General features: G+C 42.6%; 2 protein-coding genes across 2 annotated transcripts; one reads left to right on the top strand and one right to left on the bottom strand.

Moving 5' to 3' along the window:
- Positions 1-10,795: 10,795 nt before the first annotated feature.
- On the bottom strand, positions 10,796-12,743 carry LOC133916170 (probable calcium-binding protein CML27). The gene is made up of 2 exons (XM_062359721.1): positions 12,013-12,743; positions 10,796-11,091 (listed from the first exon to the last, which is right to left on the bottom strand). Exon 1 carries the CDS (start codon positions 12,617-12,619, stop codon positions 12,062-12,064), a length of 558 nt encoding a protein of 185 aa, XP_062215705.1. The 5' UTR covers positions 12,620-12,743; the 3' UTR covers positions 10,796-11,091; positions 12,013-12,061.
- Positions 12,744-15,803: 3,060 nt separating this feature from the next.
- On the top strand, positions 15,804-16,919 carry LOC133916169 (protein transport protein yos1-like). The gene is made up of 2 exons (XM_062359720.1): positions 15,804-15,974; positions 16,480-16,919. The coding sequence occupies exon 2, from the start codon at positions 16,482-16,484 to the stop codon at positions 16,716-16,718; it is 237 nt and encodes a 78-aa protein (XP_062215704.1). The 5' UTR covers positions 15,804-15,974; positions 16,480-16,481; the 3' UTR covers positions 16,719-16,919.
- Positions 16,920-17,062: the final 143 nt, after the last annotated feature.

The raw sequence follows: 17,062 nt of genomic DNA, 5'->3' as shown, positions 1-17,062 counted from the left end.
CGGTTGAGAAGAAGAGTAGCGGTAAGTTGCGAGTTTGTATTAATTTTAGAGATTTAAATAAAGCTAATCCTAAAAATGAATATCCTATGCCTATAGCTGACATGTTAATTCATGATGCTTCATGACATAGAATAATTAGTTTTGTTAATGGTAATACTGGGTATAATCAAGTTTTTATGGCTGAAGAAGATATGTCTAAAATGTTTTTTTGGTGTCCTGGTTTTGTTGGTCTATTTGAGTGGGTTGTTACGACATTTGGGTTAAAAAAATACCGGTGCTACTTATCAAAGGGCTATGAATTTAATTTTTCATGATTTGCTTGGTGTGATATTAGAAGTATATATTGATGATATAGTTGTTAAATCGGATGACAATCATTCTCATTTGGCTGATTTATGTTTAGTTTTTGAAAGGAAGTGTTGATATGGTCTAAAAATGAATCAACTCAAATGTGCTTTTGGTATGTCGGCTAGAAAGTTTTTGGATTTTATAATATATAAGAAGGGCATAGAGATAGATTCTAGTAAAATTGAAGCTATACAAAAGGTTCAAGCACCTACATGTAAATGGGATATGTAGAAATTTTTGGGCAAGGTCAATTATTTGAGAAGATTTATATCAAACTCGTCCGGAAAGATTAGTGCTTTTACACCTATAGTTCGATTGAAAAATGAGACTGAATTCAGTTGGAGGGCTGAACAAGAGCTTTGCATTTGATGAAATCAAGAAATATTTGTATACTCCTCCAGTGCTTCAGGCATCTAAAGCCAGATTACTTTTTTGGCTATATATTGCTACAGGAAAGAATGTGATTGGTGTTGCTTTGGTACAAGAAGTTGATGGTAAAGAGCACTCAATTACTTATTTGAGTCGACGTCTATTGTAAGCGAAGACAAAGTATGTCTTTATTGAAAAATTATGTTTATCGCTATATTATGCTTGCACAAAGTTAAGACATTATTTGCTATCTAGTACTTATGTAGTAGCATATTAAGTCGATATGGTTAAATATATGTTGCAAAAATCAATTTTAAGTGGTAGAATTGGTAAATGGGCTTATGTACGTATAGAATATGATTTAGCTTAGAAATCTTTGAAATCAATGAAAGGCCAAATCGTAACTAATTTTATTGTTGATCATTAGATTAATGATAAGCATAATTTAGGAGTCGGCTATATATCTATTAAACCATGGAAGATTTATTTTGATGGTTCAACTTGTGGGGTTGGATAAGGTGTTGATCTTGTTTTTATGTCATATATAGGTGCTGTTTTTGAAACATCTTGTCGTCTGAATATTTTTGTCCCAATAATCAAGCCAAATATGAGGCTCTCTTGTTAGGATTAGAAATTTTAAGCTCCATAGGTGTAAAGAACATAGAGGCTTTTGGCGGTTCATTGCTAATTGTTCAGCAAGTTTCCGTATCAATATTTCGACGAATCACTAAATAGCTATCTTGATAAGTGTCTAGACATTATTGCTGTTTTGGATGATTTTGCTATTAAGCATGTGTCTAGATATGATAATTTTAGAGCTAATGATTTAGCATAGGAAACATCTGGTTATCAAGTTAATAGAGATATATTCTTTGTGATTAAAAGATTGATGCTTGAAAGTGTTGATCATTGTATGGCCGAATGTGAATTTTTGAGTTTGGTTGTGTCTTCTTCATTGGAAGAAAATGTTGAATTTGCTGAATTTAATGATTGGAGGAGATCTCTCATTGATTATTTGAAGGATCTAAACAAGAGTGTTAATAGAAAGATTCAGCGATAAGCTTTCAAATATACATTGTTGAATGACGATTTATAGCGTTGAATGATGTATGGTGTGCTTCTCAAGTGCTTGGATTTGGATCAAGCAAAAGTTGCTATGGGTGAGGTGCATGAAGACACATATCAATCAGCACGTAAGATGAAATGGTTGTTAAAAAGTAACAAATTTTATTGGCTTACTATGCTTAATGATTGCTTCAGGTATTATAAATGATACGAGACATGCCAGAAATTTAGTGATATTCAATTAGTCCATGATGCTATGATGCATCCTATTATCAAACCATGGCTGTTCCGAGGTTAGAGCTTGGATTTCATCGACCATATACATCCTCCATCATCTAAAGGTCATTGTTTGATCTTGGTTGCTACAGAATACTTCACTAAATGGGCTGTAGCTATTCCTCTCAAGAACTTGATACATAAGGAGGTAATTGACTTTATTTTGGAGCATATTATTCATAAATTCGGTATTTCGTAAACTTTAACTATAGATTAAGGTGTTTCACTCGTGTCAGATCAGGTACGTAAATTTACTGAGTCATTGAAAATTAAGTTTCTTAATTTATCTCCATATTATGCTCAGTGTAATGGTCAGATCGAGTCTAATAATAAAATTTTTATTAAGCTTATCAAGAAGAAAATAGAGTAACATCCTAGAAAGTAGGATGAGGTTCTATCAGAGGCTTTGTGGGCACATCGTATATCTAGACATGTGCCACAAAAGTAATGTTGTATGAACTTATTTATGGACAAGAAATTATTTTATCTATTAAAGTAAATCTTAATGCTTTAAGGTTGGTCGAGAAGAATAACCCATGGGCTATGGATTATTATGATCTAATGATGGACAAGATTAATGAAGTGACAGATGAACATTTGAAGGCTTTGAGGGAGATCAAAAGGGACAAATTAAGGGTAGCTAAAGCTTATAATAAGAAGGTAAAAGCAATGTCATTTCAGAATGGAGATCTTGTGTGGAAGACTATTTTGCCTATTGGATAGAAGGACAATAAGTTTGGCAAATGGTCTCCAAGTTAGAAAGGTCCATACAAAGTTGTAGGTATCATTCCTGAAAATTCTTATTTGCTAGAAGGTTTGCAGGGGGAGAAATTGCCTAAAGCTCTTAACGGGGAGAAATTGCCTAAAACTTTCGGTTAAATATTTTTTTTCCAATCCGAGAACCTCATTTTGGCGAAGAATCGGATATTCCGGCATGGTCAGAATTTCCGATTTAGGGCCGAAACTTCCAAGTTATTATTCTAGTTCAAATCGAAAACCTCATTCCGGGGAGAATCGAATATTTTGGCATGTTCGGAACTTCTGATCGGGAACCGGAACTTCCTGTTCGAGTTGGATCCGAGATTTTAGAAAGAGATAGAGTTGGATTTGAATGAAAGTTTTGATAGAATCCGACTCAAAACGGGGCAAGATCATCCCTCCCTTATATAAAGGGCCATGGCCGATTGAAGATGACTAACATCCAATCAAATCTATTCAATCTACTTTTATCTCTCTTTTATCCCCTTTACCCTAATTTGTTTTCCAACCTACTTTGCTTCTCGTTCTTGATCTCTACAGCCAAAACAAGGCACTGGCCATCTACGCTCCGATGGGGTCCCTCCGGAGAGTGGGTGACGACGAAGGATCAATGGTGCGGTGCCACGGTGACGATGGTGTTGCCCGCTGAGCACTCAGACCGTAACTTCCGGTTTTCCTAGGGGAGCTTCAGTTTGATTTGCACGCGAGGTGCTCAGTGTGTTTAGCGTGACATCTTTTTACGTCAACAGGCACACATGGTATGATGGTTTCCTGTCTAGCAATAATAATGATGATGTAAACAGGCGAGCATTACCAATCACAACAGAAAGAATTTAAACTTTAACTGCTAAAAGTCATATAATTTTCATCTAAAAAAGTCATATAATTTGTGTCCCAATATTATGATGTTATTACTGATAGTCGTATATAAAGTCTAAACCACCAGAAAAGTCTATTGCCACTTCGTCAATTTTAAAATCACCATGGACTTGCTCAGGCACCCTTTGCTACTACTGATGGGTGCTCTGGGAGATCCAAAGACAACATAGTATTTATAGTGTTTTTTCATATATACTACCCAGGTCTAGACACACAAAACACTGATAACTACTAAATATTCGCTCTTCTTGCTACAAACATATGATCATATGAAGGTAATTGTGCCAACGCAGGGGTAAATTACATTGTACCAGAAAACGAACATTCATACTGAGAAACCAAGTTGAGATGTGTCTTGATTTTATCTTGTGTGATGAGTGATCGACGTTTGTGTGACTTTTGTTGGTTAGCATATGCTTTGTTATATACTGCAATATTGACTTTGTCTAACCAAAGTTGAAAAAAATTAGAGTTTATATCGGTGTCTCGGTGCAGGAAGCTTAAACTCACCGGATAGTCCAGTGTGTGGTAGATGTGAGCACTAGAGCTTTTCAGCACAGAGGCAAAGAAAAATTCATTCACCGAAAGGTCCGGTGTGGATGAGAGTGAGCATCGGGCTAATTTTTCCAGAGAATGGTGCAAATGTGAAAGTTTGGTGCGGTAGCCTCATCAGATGGTCCGGTGTGTGCATGGGTGATCATTAGGGATGAAAACGGACGGAAACGGTCGGAAAAACCCTCTAACCGTTTTCACTTTCACATTTTCTCAGTCGGACGAAAACGAAAACGGGATAGACGGGAACAGAAACGGTCGGAACATAATCGGATGGTTGAAAACAAACTAATCCGATAGGGAAAATGCCGGTATCGGTCGGGATTCAAAAAACACAACGAAAACAGGAACCCACAAAACCATCAAGACATGTCAACATGTATAAGTTTAACATGACTACAATAAATACATCATCCATGCTTAGTGAGATAACATGTGATACAACATAACGACGACATGTATATGTTTAACCACACAAACAATAAGTCTCAAACAGATACATAAGTGAACAATAGTACAAATATCCATACAACCACACAAAGTCTTAACATAATAACATCGAACCACTAGTTCACCACGACGTCAACATATGACAATAATAGAACAACAAAACATGAACATAAACATTCGATGTCAACATATGACAATATTAGGACAACAAAACACGAACATAAACATTCTTCAATCACTCTCGGTCTACAGCTGCTCATAATCATTCATCATATCTGGATCACTTGCTATTTCTTCTTCTTTCTCCTGCAATTTTACAATGCATGAAAAAAGGACATTTTAGATAGGATGTACATGAAGAAAAATAACTTGCTAATTGCTAAAGGCCTAAAATTATAGAGTTATAGCATTGCATATTTACAGTTAAGAGAACAACAAAAAAAGAGCATAGCTAGAGAGAGAGTGTGTGATCAGCTTCGGACATCCATGCATCAAAACGATTAAGAGATTCTATGCACCTCCAGCCTTGTACTATGAGAGGATAGTATAAGTACGGTAAGTACCTCATGCATCAGTTTATTAGAAATGGTCTCTAGAACCTCGAGATCATCCACAATGGAAGGAAAATTCTTGGAATCTAAAAAATCAAACAAAGACACATACATCAGTCAAAGAAAATAATCAATTATTGCACAATTATAAATGTCAAACTATTTAAATTATCACCTTTTCTTGCTGCAGCTACCCAATCTTTGGTGCAAATTAATGCTTGTACCATATCAGGATCAAGACGGCTGCGATAAGGATCAATGACACGGCCACCAGCACTAAAAGCAAACTCTGAAGCAACCGTTGACACTTGTATGGCCATCATATCACAGGCAATTTGTGAAAGAATAGGGTAATCTTCTGTACGGTTCTTCCAATATGCTAAAATGTCAAATTGGCTCTGCTTCAAAAGTGGCTCTGCCATGTATTTCTCCAACTCACTTAGGCCATCTCTATCAGGGCCACAATCATCATATAAGAAGCTTTCAAGTTCATCATTTCTATTTCCCATGAGCTCATCTACTAGGTTTGTAGGTTCATTCACATTACTCTTTGCCTTTGAAGATATAGGTGCAGAACTAGCGTAAAATTGACACACCTTCTTTACAACACTAACAAACTCTTCAAGGTGAACTTGATACAAACCACCATAGAACTTTCTCAAGTAAAATTCTACAAGCTTTTTCTTGTACCTAGGATCAAGAAAGCATGCCACTGCAAGAGAAGTACTAGACTTGTTCCAATATTTCTCAAACTTTGTATCCATAGCAGTTGTCATTTCACTAATAATGAAATTTCCACTAACTTTCCATTTATCAAGCAATTCTTTTATCTCACAGAAACCTTTATAAAACATATTTGCAGTTGGATATGAAGTACCAGAGAGAAGTTCAGTAAGATCATAGAATTTCATCAAGCACTGAAAAATAGTAGCCATATTCCATTCATCAGAAGATGGAGAAATTTTCTCATACCTACGGCGATCCGAGGACTTAAGCCTCACAAAAGCAGACTTGTAGTACAAGGCATCCCTCAGCATCAGATAGGTTGAATTCCACCTAGTTGAAACATCAAGTGAGAGACCCTTCGTTGTATCCAACCCACACTCAGTGGCACGCTTTATGAGTTCCTCCCACTGCAACGGAGAGCCCTTTACAGCTAGTACAAGTGCTTTAATCTTCTCAATTATTTTTGAAATTACACTTAGACCATCTCTAGCAACCAAATTGAGTATGTGGCAGGCACATCTCACATGAAAAAATATACCATCACAAACTAAAGAAGCATGAACATCCTTGAGATCAGTAATTATATCATTAACTGCCACTTCATTTGCACTAGCATTGTCCAAAGTTAATGCAAACAATTTCTTCTCAATGTACCACTTCACCATAAGTTCAGAGAAGGTCTGTGCCAACTTCTTACCAGTATGTCGTCCTTCTACATGAAAGAAACCCGCAATTCTCTTCTGAATATGCCAATCATCATCTATCCAATGAATGGTGACACACATGTATGATTTGTTTTGACATGATGTCCACATGTCCATAGTTGCACTAAAGCGGCAATGCATATTTTTAAATTGTGCATACAGTTTATCCTTTTCTTCCAAATATATGTCCATAATTTCCTTTCTAACAGTGACACGAGACTTGATTGGAAAGTTAGGGCGCAATGATTTAATATACTCAACAAAGTAATCATGCTCAACTATATTGAAAGGATACTCATGCATGATTATTGCCAAATACAATTTCTTGAGACTAGCTTCCTGATCATACCTGTAAGGCTCAACAACAGTAATGTCTTTTCCATGATCCTTTTCCACTTTGAGTTGTTGCTGCCCTTTTACTATACTATGAGCTGGCTTCAAATGATTCCGAAATCCGGATGTTCCATGATAGCTCTCGGCCCTATATTTGGTCTTGCAATTTGGAAAGTTGCAATATCCCCAGCACTGCTCATACTTCTTCCCATCCACCTCTACTATCTCTGTTTTCTTGGTAAAGTACTGCCAGACATCAGATGTGCACTTCTTCTGCCGCTTTGCAGTTGTCTGAGATTCTGGCCTATCATCAACAATAACAACATTAGGATTTGGAGCTACATCATTACCCTGCTCCTGTGTATGTGTGCCACTGCCATCGGTGCCAATAGAAACCCTCTCAACTGCAGGTGTTGAAGATGATGCTGACACACCGAGATGTACACTCGAACTAACACTTTGAACTTCGTTTGCCTTTCTCTTTGGTCCTGACATGAATCCATAATACAAGAATCAATAAAAGGCTTTTACAATTCTACTACTTGAACTAGAGAATATGAGCAATGTCTTACTCATGTGCTAGATATTACAAGAATCCTTATTTCAAAACAAATTGATGACACAACAGATTCTTGGATAAAAACACAAATAAATGAACAAAGGACATTATATCATTGTCATGGGGAATAAGATTGATTCAGATAAAAAATAAAATGTGAATCTATGTGCTTGGCCTCATATGACACCAGTACTACATGAAAAAAATTAACAAGCGTGCAGCAAATTTCACACCAATGCCAAGCTGGATTCGAATGAACACTTCCTAAAATCATCATTTCATTTTCATCACATTGACTAGAACACTTTGTAACACTGAACACTTCCTAACACTTCGTCACAAGTCATCTTCTATCCACGAGTAATATAACCAATTCTGCAGATATATATTGCTAGGATTGATGGTACCTGCAGTAGAGCTGTCCGTCTTGCCATCGACTGTAGGCGGCGGTGGCGGCGCCTCTAGGAGCAAGCGGCCCAAACCCAAGTACGTCTCTGGTGGCCTCGAGCCAGATGGGACTTCTCCAGTTGGTAGCATTCTGCAGGGGGGTCGGGAGGGCGTCAGCAGTCAGCACTCGGCAGTTCGGGCCTCTGCAACTCTGTTGACTGTTGCCGGCTGCCGACTGTTGCTCTGGAGGAGTGGAGCCGTGGAGGTTGGAGCAGGAGCACCGGCCACCGACAGCGACTGCGATTCTGCGAAGGCCGAAGGGGCCAGAACTCCACGGGCACGGCTCCACCAAAGACGGACGGCTGGCGCGCAGAAGCCACAGAGCGCCTGGCGGAGTGGAGGCTGGCGGGCACCGGCTGGAGTGCGCGTAGCGCCTGGCACTGGCGGGCAGCGGCCGTCTGCTGGTGTGCACAGAGCGGTGGTCGGCGGAGCTCCAGGCGGGCGGCGGCCAGCTGCTGGATTGCGTGGAGCAGCGGAGCTCCAGGCTGGCGGCGGCCGGCTGCTTGTGTGCGTGGAGCGGCGGTCGGCGGAGCTCCAGGCAGGCGGCGGGCGGCTGCTGGATTGCGCGGAGCTCCAGGCGGCCGACTGCTGGAGTGCGTGGAGCGGCTTTGCTATAGGCGGACGGCAGGCGACGGCTGGAGTGTGCGGAGCGGCGGAGCTCCAGGCGGGCGACGGCCGGCTGCTGGAGTGCGCGGCGCGGCGGAGGGCCTGGCGGGCGGCGGCTAGAGTTCGCCTGTGCTGTGCGGCGTGCGGTTGCGGCTGTACAGCGTGCGCGACTGCGCGGAGCGGAGCTCAGCTCTGAGCTCTTGGCCCTAGCGATTGGACGGCGGACCGAACCGAGCAGGGATGAAAACGGCACATGGGCCTTAGTGGGCTAGGGTTGCACTAAAGAGGTATTCAGCCATTCAGGCCTTATCCCGTGAAGAAAAAATGGGAGAAAAACGGGAATATCCAGCATAAATACGGGAAAATGACAAAATGGACGAAAATATCTCAAACTGTTTTCGGTACCGTTTTCGCCAGACCTATACCATTTTTGTCCCGTTTTCGAATAAGATCTGAAAATACGAAAACGAACGGGAAAAAACGGGATACAGCACCGGGACAGGATTTTCCCGTTCCGTTTTCAACCCTAGTGATCATCGGAGGCTTCACCGGAAAAAGATTTCCAGAGAGGTTGAAACTAAGTTCCAATGATGATATGCTCACCGGATGATTCGGTGATGGGCGTATGAACACCGGAGAGTATCATCGGAGCCTTTTAGTTCCGAGGCAAATGGTGATGTGTTCACGGATTGTCCGGTGTTAGGATTTTATGATCATCGTACTAATTTTTTCAGAGAGGAATGCAAATCGGGTTCCAGTGGAGTTGTACTCACCATGCACTAGTGTGAACGTTGGACTATCTGGTGTTCACATTTTTGTTACGTATGATCTTTTTCAATTTGATTTAGATTTGGACTAGCAGGTGATGATGTTATATGATTTTAGAGATGCATGTTTGCTGGTCTCATGGTGTGCAAGTTGATGATACAACTTGGCGATCAACGGGGAGTGATCAGGGCTAAGCGGGGTGCTTGGTGCCAGATGATCAAGGAGTCGGGCAGAGTCAAGGATGATCCTAGCGTTACACATGGATATCAAGCAAGGCAAGAGATGAAGATTGATGAAGGTGGCGTGTTGATAAAGTCAAGTGAAGGGGATGCCGATGCAAGTGACAAGGTGGCCTGAGAGATCGGAAGCGGGAGAAACTTGTCGGCGGTCAAGATCACAAGACGGAGGACATGCGTCAACATCAGAAAACTTGCTTGAGGTCAAAGCAAGAAGCTATGAGTCACGCCTTAAGAAGCGTGCGAGTCGGTTTCCCGGTTTGGCCACAAAACCGCCGACGGATGGAGTGAATGTGATATCATCGCGAAGCTTGCATCGAGGCGAAGCTAAGTCGTGAAGGCGTCATGGTCGTCCGATGGATAGAGGAGAAAATAGATCAAAATACCCCATATGATAGGTAGGAATGTACTACAAGAGAGGGGTATTTTGGAAACAGTTAAGAAAACTTAGGGATCAAGTTTTCTAGGCTATAAATAGAGGGGTTTAGCTGGTTAGAAAGGCCAACCCCTTGAGCCATCCACATGAGAGCCTTGTCCTAGGGTTTTAGAAGAAAGTGAGAGGATTGATTAGCCTATGTAATAGGTGAGAGTTTTAAGAGATAAATTTTTGTAATCTGTCTAAAATAGTGCGGATCTCTTTGAGTAATGAAATTTAAGTTTTTGCATATGCTTGAATTCTCCTACTTCTAGTTTTCTTCTATTGGTTCCCTTGCATGTTTGCAAGTTTTTGGTGTTTTGTTGTTGATTTTCGTTTTTTATTTTGAGCTGAAATTTTAACACCTTAGGAAGTTATTTTTCTGGATGTTAGAGGCATATAATTTACATACACATGCATATATGATGGGGTTTTGAATTCCCTTACCTCTAGACCATCATCTTGAAAAGTTAGCCCGTTGATCTCGTCTTGTTTCGTTCATCTTCAAAGTTGCGAGCTTTTGAGCACAAAGACACATGAAATGATTTTAAATGGAACCTATGGTTCATATTCCATCCTTAGAGTCATATTGTCTTGAAACTTTTTATCTCATTTTGTCTTTCTGAGTATTTTGCTTCTGCTCAAGCTTTGAGATACGTTAGATGATTAAAAATAAAAGAAGATCATCTATTTTATAAGAAATTATTGAGATACCTATTCACTCATCTAGTCGTCACTTTAAGACCTACATATGCTTATAACAATTTTAATTAACAAAGATGAGATAGATGTCTCATGTTCAGAAAGCTTATCAGAATAAGTGAGACACGGCAGGATCACAATACCTACATCAGTGAAGGATAAAGTCACCACAACCACAGTTAGAGCGACACACTGAAATTACAAGTCATCACCTGCATTCTGACAACACACAACATGGCTGATTCCCAAGCGACCGAAACTAGCACAAACCTAAACTTAAAATCTGGCACAAGTTACTGAGCTAGTGATTGCTCCTCCTCCAATCGATCTTTAGATGCCCCATAACCTGCAGAAGCAAGGGAGATCAATGCCTGAGGATTCGCGGCAAATTTAGCCGAAAGCGAAATGCGTAATGACTAAAAGAAAGTGATAGTAACTGCATGAAGTGCTGCTCATCATGCAAGCATGTGGAAGTGTGTTTCTTTGAGTATCTGGTCAGCTTGCAGTCGTTAAAGAAAACATTTGCTTGGCTGGTGTAGCAGTCGTGAAGTGGGTTTTCTCTGAATAATTGGTTTGCTTGCTGTCACTAAAGAAAATGATTTGCTTAGTAGGTAGTCATGGAGAGGACAGGGCCCATGTGAAGCCGCGAACGCTCCATTTTTGTGCATGCATGTGGGGTAATGTTGGTATGTCAAATGACGAATATACAATTTTGATGGGTCGTTAGCACTTAGCATTGAAAAGTTGTGTTTTTTAATTGTTAAGTACCAGCTTACTACTAAAAAGTAGGACCCATGTCATAGTTGCAGATATGTACATATTGGAGAACTCTTCTTTTGTGGAAGTAGACATTTCCATTTTAAATTGGTCATTAACCAGACACTTTATTTTATTATTTTTTGGCTATTTCTTTCACATAAACACTGGCACACGGAAGAATGATTAGGGGTAAAGTATGTACGGATATATCCTCAAAATCCATTTTGTTCTCTAAAAAGAACCTTTTTAAATGACAAAACTGACAGGGAAGGACAGGTGAGCGAAAGCACCAATAAAGTGAATGAAGGCAAACTTGGAGGGAGCTGGTCAAGTTCAACCTTCTTCTTACATGTAAATTAAACGTAATTAAATAAATCAAGAAAAAGGAAACGATGCATGTGGGCAGTGTTGAAGTTCTCAAGCTGGGCTGCAGGCAGAGGCAGAGCAAAGCCAAGAATAAAAAGAATCTACAGCGCGGTCAAGAAGCAGCGCCGAGTAAGATACATACATGACAAGAAGCAGTAGAGGGAGGAAGGCCACACGCCGGCGCGCCGGCGTCAAGCGCCCCAGACGGTGATCCCCTGCATCATGCACTTGAACTCGCCGAAGTCGACGCGGCCGTCACGGTCGCGGTCGACGTTGCAGATCATCTCCTGCACCGTCGCCAGGTTCCGCGCCTCGGGCAGGCCGAGCTTCTTGAGCACGGCCTGCAGCTCGGCTGCCGAGATGAAGCCGTCGCCGTCCTCGTCGAACACGCGGAATGCCTCCTTCATGTCCCCCTCGTCGTCCTCCTCCTCGGTCTCCGCCTCGGGGATGGGGCCGAACAGCGCGTCGCCGAGCGCGCGGTGGAGAGACTCGAAGTCTTCGAAGCGCAGCCCGGCGGCTCCGGCCGGGATGTAGCCGCCGACGGCGGCCTCCAGGCCTGAGCGGTCGGCGCCGAGGCCGAGCGCGTCGAGCGCGGAGACCATCTCGTCGAGGGTGATCTCGCCGTCGCCGTTGCGGTCGAAGAGGTCGAACACGCGGCGCAGGCGCAGCGCGTTGAGGCTGCCGTTGCGGAGGCGGAACGACGGCGAGGGCTTCTTGGACAGCGACGGCTTCGCGGGGGCGTTCTCCATCGCTTGAGCTGGGGACGTTTCTCTCTTCTTTTCGGTTGCGGATGCGAGGAGGATTGAATATTTCTTGAGCGCGAATGCTGTCGTCGGAAAGGGTCGGGTTTTATCGGATGTCTCCGAAGAGACGAAAGGGTCGGGTTTTATAGAGAGAGAGAACGCAGCGGGGACTCCGGCTCCGGGCCAATCGAACTCTATCTTTCCTTTTTTGGACGGCGAATTGAATAGTCCCTCCGAGTATCGTTTTGGGTACGTGTAATCAACGTGTCTAAATTTTAATAATCCATATTTAGATTTAATTTTTGAAAATGATTTGACTAGATTTCTCTACAAATGTAGTTTCAAAATAGTATAGCTTCGCTATATTTTATACTTAGTAATTAGTGGTTAAATATCGTATTGTTTACTATATCGATATTCAAAATGTAACCCTTTTTTTTAAGACTAAAAGGAGTATCATCTTACGACTACTCCCATTTTTTTTAAAAAAAATCTAAATGATATATTATTGATGATTGGTAAATTTAATTAATTATATAAATATTTATTTAAAGTAGGGGATACCTGATCACCAATTATACATATCGAAGGAGAATGATATAAGATTTTATTCCATCATATTCTCTCTTGATTAATGTTATTACAATGGGGGCATCTTAGATCTAGCCTTTTTGACGAGTTCTCTTGTTTTCTAAGTCATGAACCTATTGTCGATGAATCTAATCGTAGCTTGAATATGTTATATCTCAATGTGTTGTTTTTGCTTCTATCAAATTAAGCTTGCTTCGTATTATTTGTTCAGCTTGGCTTCTAATCTCGCTTCTTTTGATCTCCCTACTTATATAGTCGAGTCAAGGAGGAGTTTTTGAGTGTAGCTTTATCAGATTATATTACTTCAGCATATCTAGATAACTACTTCCTAATTTATGGATTATTTTTGTGTAGAACACAATTAACTATATGGATTATCAACATATGCCTTATTTACTTTATGGTGGTTATAAAACCTACCACATCAAACTAAGTAAAGTGGATGTCCATCTTTAAGATATACCGTACTTTTAGTAAATTCTTAATTATTAAATTATCAAATCCTCATCACATACGGTCATATGGGATCAAGGGATCATACCTACGTGAGCCTCATGATGAGATTAATCAATAAGTTACTACATTATTAACGAAATGGATTGCCCTTTTAGTATAGGGCAGTAATGTACCCACTTCGTTCCACTCAAAATACTAGTATTACACATTGATGCTGTTTGTTCTTGAAAAGACTGGCGCTGGCTGCTAGCACCACATAGTGGTGACCCTAAAAGTTTACACGTGATTCTAACTCCGTCGACTTGTTTTAGCGTCAAGTAAACGTTGATCTAGTGAGACCAGACTTGATGCATCTACGGTGATGGGCTGCGAGTGCGAGGTCCTTTTCGTCAATCATGTTCTTCCTTAAATTAAAGAGATCCCGATCAGTGCGTCGGTGAGATTCTTCCAATCCTACTATGCGTTGTTGACCACTGCCTCCCCATGTGTCTCCAATTATCACGTTCCAGAAGCTCTTGCCGCTCCTCGAAATTATCAAGGCCGATCAGCCACCGACGACGTGGTCTGTGGTCTCCATTGCCGCATTTCGGAGCGCACGCCGGAGCTCCGGGCGCTGGGGAAAACGTGTTCCCGGAGTCCATGATCGAGTGCCGAACACGACGATCGGCACCGACGTGCCCGTGAGTCAGGCCACCGTCTCGTCTCGTCTCCGCGCGGCTGCCTGGCCGCCGCTAATATTCTGACCTCACAGCGCGCGCGCGCCCGGCCGGCTCGTGCCTACCACACCGGCTGCTTCCTCCTTCAGGCCCGTCGGTTAACTCGGTCCAAGTCGTCCTGTGCGGACATGTGCGTGCTTTCCAACTACGTCGACCACGACACACCGGGCGAGACCAAATTTAGTAATATCTGCGTCAAAACAAAGCTCATTCCTCATCTCTGGCACACTTGTGCAATAGTCCATCCATTCATTGCTGCACGCCAGCTCTGCCTGCACACTACCAGATCTGCATTTGGAGCCCAATAATTCTGATGCAACTTGGCTAGGAAAAAAAGGAAACCCTCGTGTGTTCGGTGCAACTCCAGCAGGTCCCCATTCTCTTCAAAGTTCACGGGACAACGGAGGCCCCTGCAGACTGACGATCCATAGAGTAGTCTTGTACGGTTCCGGTAGGCGGGGCCGGTGCCAAGCGGACGCTGGGGGCGCGGATTTGACTGCGAGCGAGCGAGCGCGTTGCCGCGGTCGCCGTCGCCGTCGCGTGCTCGTCACCTAACCCATCAAGTGGGCGAATACATCACGAGGACGTGACGACGCTCGTCGCTAACCACCGCGGGATCGACGCGGTTTACACGCGCTGGCCTCCGGCGGTAGCGTGTTTCGGCGCGTGGTGTGGTGGTAGGCTGGTAGCTCAAAATCTCCCGTGTCATCGTCGCTCGTTGTCGCGGTGCACCACATCAACTTCTCGACCGAAAAACATGACGAGGTGCGCACGCAGTTTCGGGAGGATACGTCTCACAAGCAAAAAAAGTGTAGCGTGAGGATTCTGCTGCATCGACCGCCGGCGCCGTCAGGCGGTGTATGGGCCGCCGAAGGCAGTTAGGCTGTTTCTCACCTGCGCGATGTGATTTTCTCCCCGACGGTGCAGGATGTGAGACCGGTAGATCCAAGTGTATTGTGTTTTAAACTCTTGTATCATAATATCTTGTATTTAAACTCTAGTACGAAGATAAGCTTTGCGTGTACTAGATGGGAAAAAAAGAAGCAGCAAACTCACTTGTACATCTAGGTACATGCAATATATATTAGCACCCCGAATTGTCTCGAAATTTGCGTCCAAACATTCCAGTCATCCGGTGGATGCGATGATGATGTTTTCAAAAAGATATATATGGGATGATGGCTTTGATTTTGTAAGTTTGTATCGATCCTATACGTTTTCGAAAGCCATATTGGTTGGGCCGTTGAATGGATGGGATGTCTGGCTGTTTTGTTTTGCGCTCGGATCAGGCCTGCTAATGGTCTCATCCGGATTCCTTTTCATGGGTAGAGATGGGTTCACTTGTAACCACGATTGGAATGGGCCGGGTAACTTGTAAACCGCGGTTGGATCTGCGCAGGTCCGGTTTAGAAGTCAGCGATCGAAACGTGTCGAACGCGAACCCACCGCGGAGAAACCTCCTGGCCTCTTACACGCAGCGTCGTAGCATTGGGCCTTCTCGCCTCTCGTAGCCACGCCGGCACGCCGCCCTTCCCGGCCTCCTTGCCTTGCCGGCGCTCGCCGTCCGTCCCGGCCCCGCGGCCTCTCCAGCTCTGAAGGTAAACCATCTCCCTTCCCTTGTTAGCTTCCGATTTGAGATGCGTTCCGCCGTCGGCCGTGGCATCTCGCGTCAGATCTGGCGGGCTAGGGTTTGGGTCCGGTTGCCTGGCCTTTGGGGTCGGGATCGCTACTTTGTTGGCTCTGGATCGCGCAGATCGGTGGGTTTCTCGGGTTGATTAGAGCTGGGATTGATGTGCTCTTGAACCGAATCCTAGATCAGAGAGTTCCTTTTCTCACTGTTCACCTTGTACTTTACTTGAAATTTGATGGTAGTATATTATTTTAATTACATTGTCATATCTGGTGCGGGTGGATGCCACACTGCATGTTTCGCTGTATCTTCTTGTCCAGTTATGTGTATATGTCCAGATGGTTTTGCCTTTTGCTATATTGAATCCGTGCATATGGAATAAATTATTACTTTAGCTATGATGCTTGGTGACTTGTAGTACGCACTATGCAAGAAGGAAGAATTTTTTTAGCTAACAGAGCTATGATACGCAGGAATGGGCCTGTGGACGTTGCTGGAGGGTTTTTTGCTTCTTGCAAATGCATTGGCGATACTGAACGAAGACCGCTTTCTTGCTCCTAGGGGATGGAGCATGTCTGAAGTCTCAGGAAATGGGCAAACGAAGTCATTGAAGGGCCAGATCGTGGGGCTTATCTATGCTACACAATTTCTGAGGATGCCCTTGATAGCTCTTAATGTTCTTATCATTGTTGTGAAATTGGTGTCAGGCTGAGCCTCACTGTCTCTGGTTTTGGCTGTTGGGTTGGATTGGTATCAGTTCCAGCATTATGTAAAAGTTAATTATACTCAAACTTGCTGGAAATATGTCCATGTTGACTCTAATGTGTATATCGGTTATTGTTCTGGTAAATTAATTATGGTCAGAAAATGGTTTCTTTGACATTCATACTATCAAAGTATGTGTTATGTGCCAGTGTGATAAATTTGTATAAATTTATCCTATGCACCATGTGATGCCATTTCTTCTTTGTCTTACTTCTGAATCGCTGACACATTTGTTGCTTAATGGTGTATTTTTTTGGCGACTTCTCACCATTTTAATGCTCAGTGTTGTTT

The sequence above is a fragment of the Phragmites australis genome, chromosome 4 (assembly GCF_958298935.1).
Source record: "Phragmites australis chromosome 4, lpPhrAust1.1, whole genome shotgun sequence".
Taxonomy (NCBI): domain Eukaryota; kingdom Viridiplantae; phylum Streptophyta; class Magnoliopsida; order Poales; family Poaceae; genus Phragmites; species Phragmites australis.
Note: the sequence above shows the minus strand (reverse complement) of the source record. Positions and strands in the feature narration are given on the sequence as shown.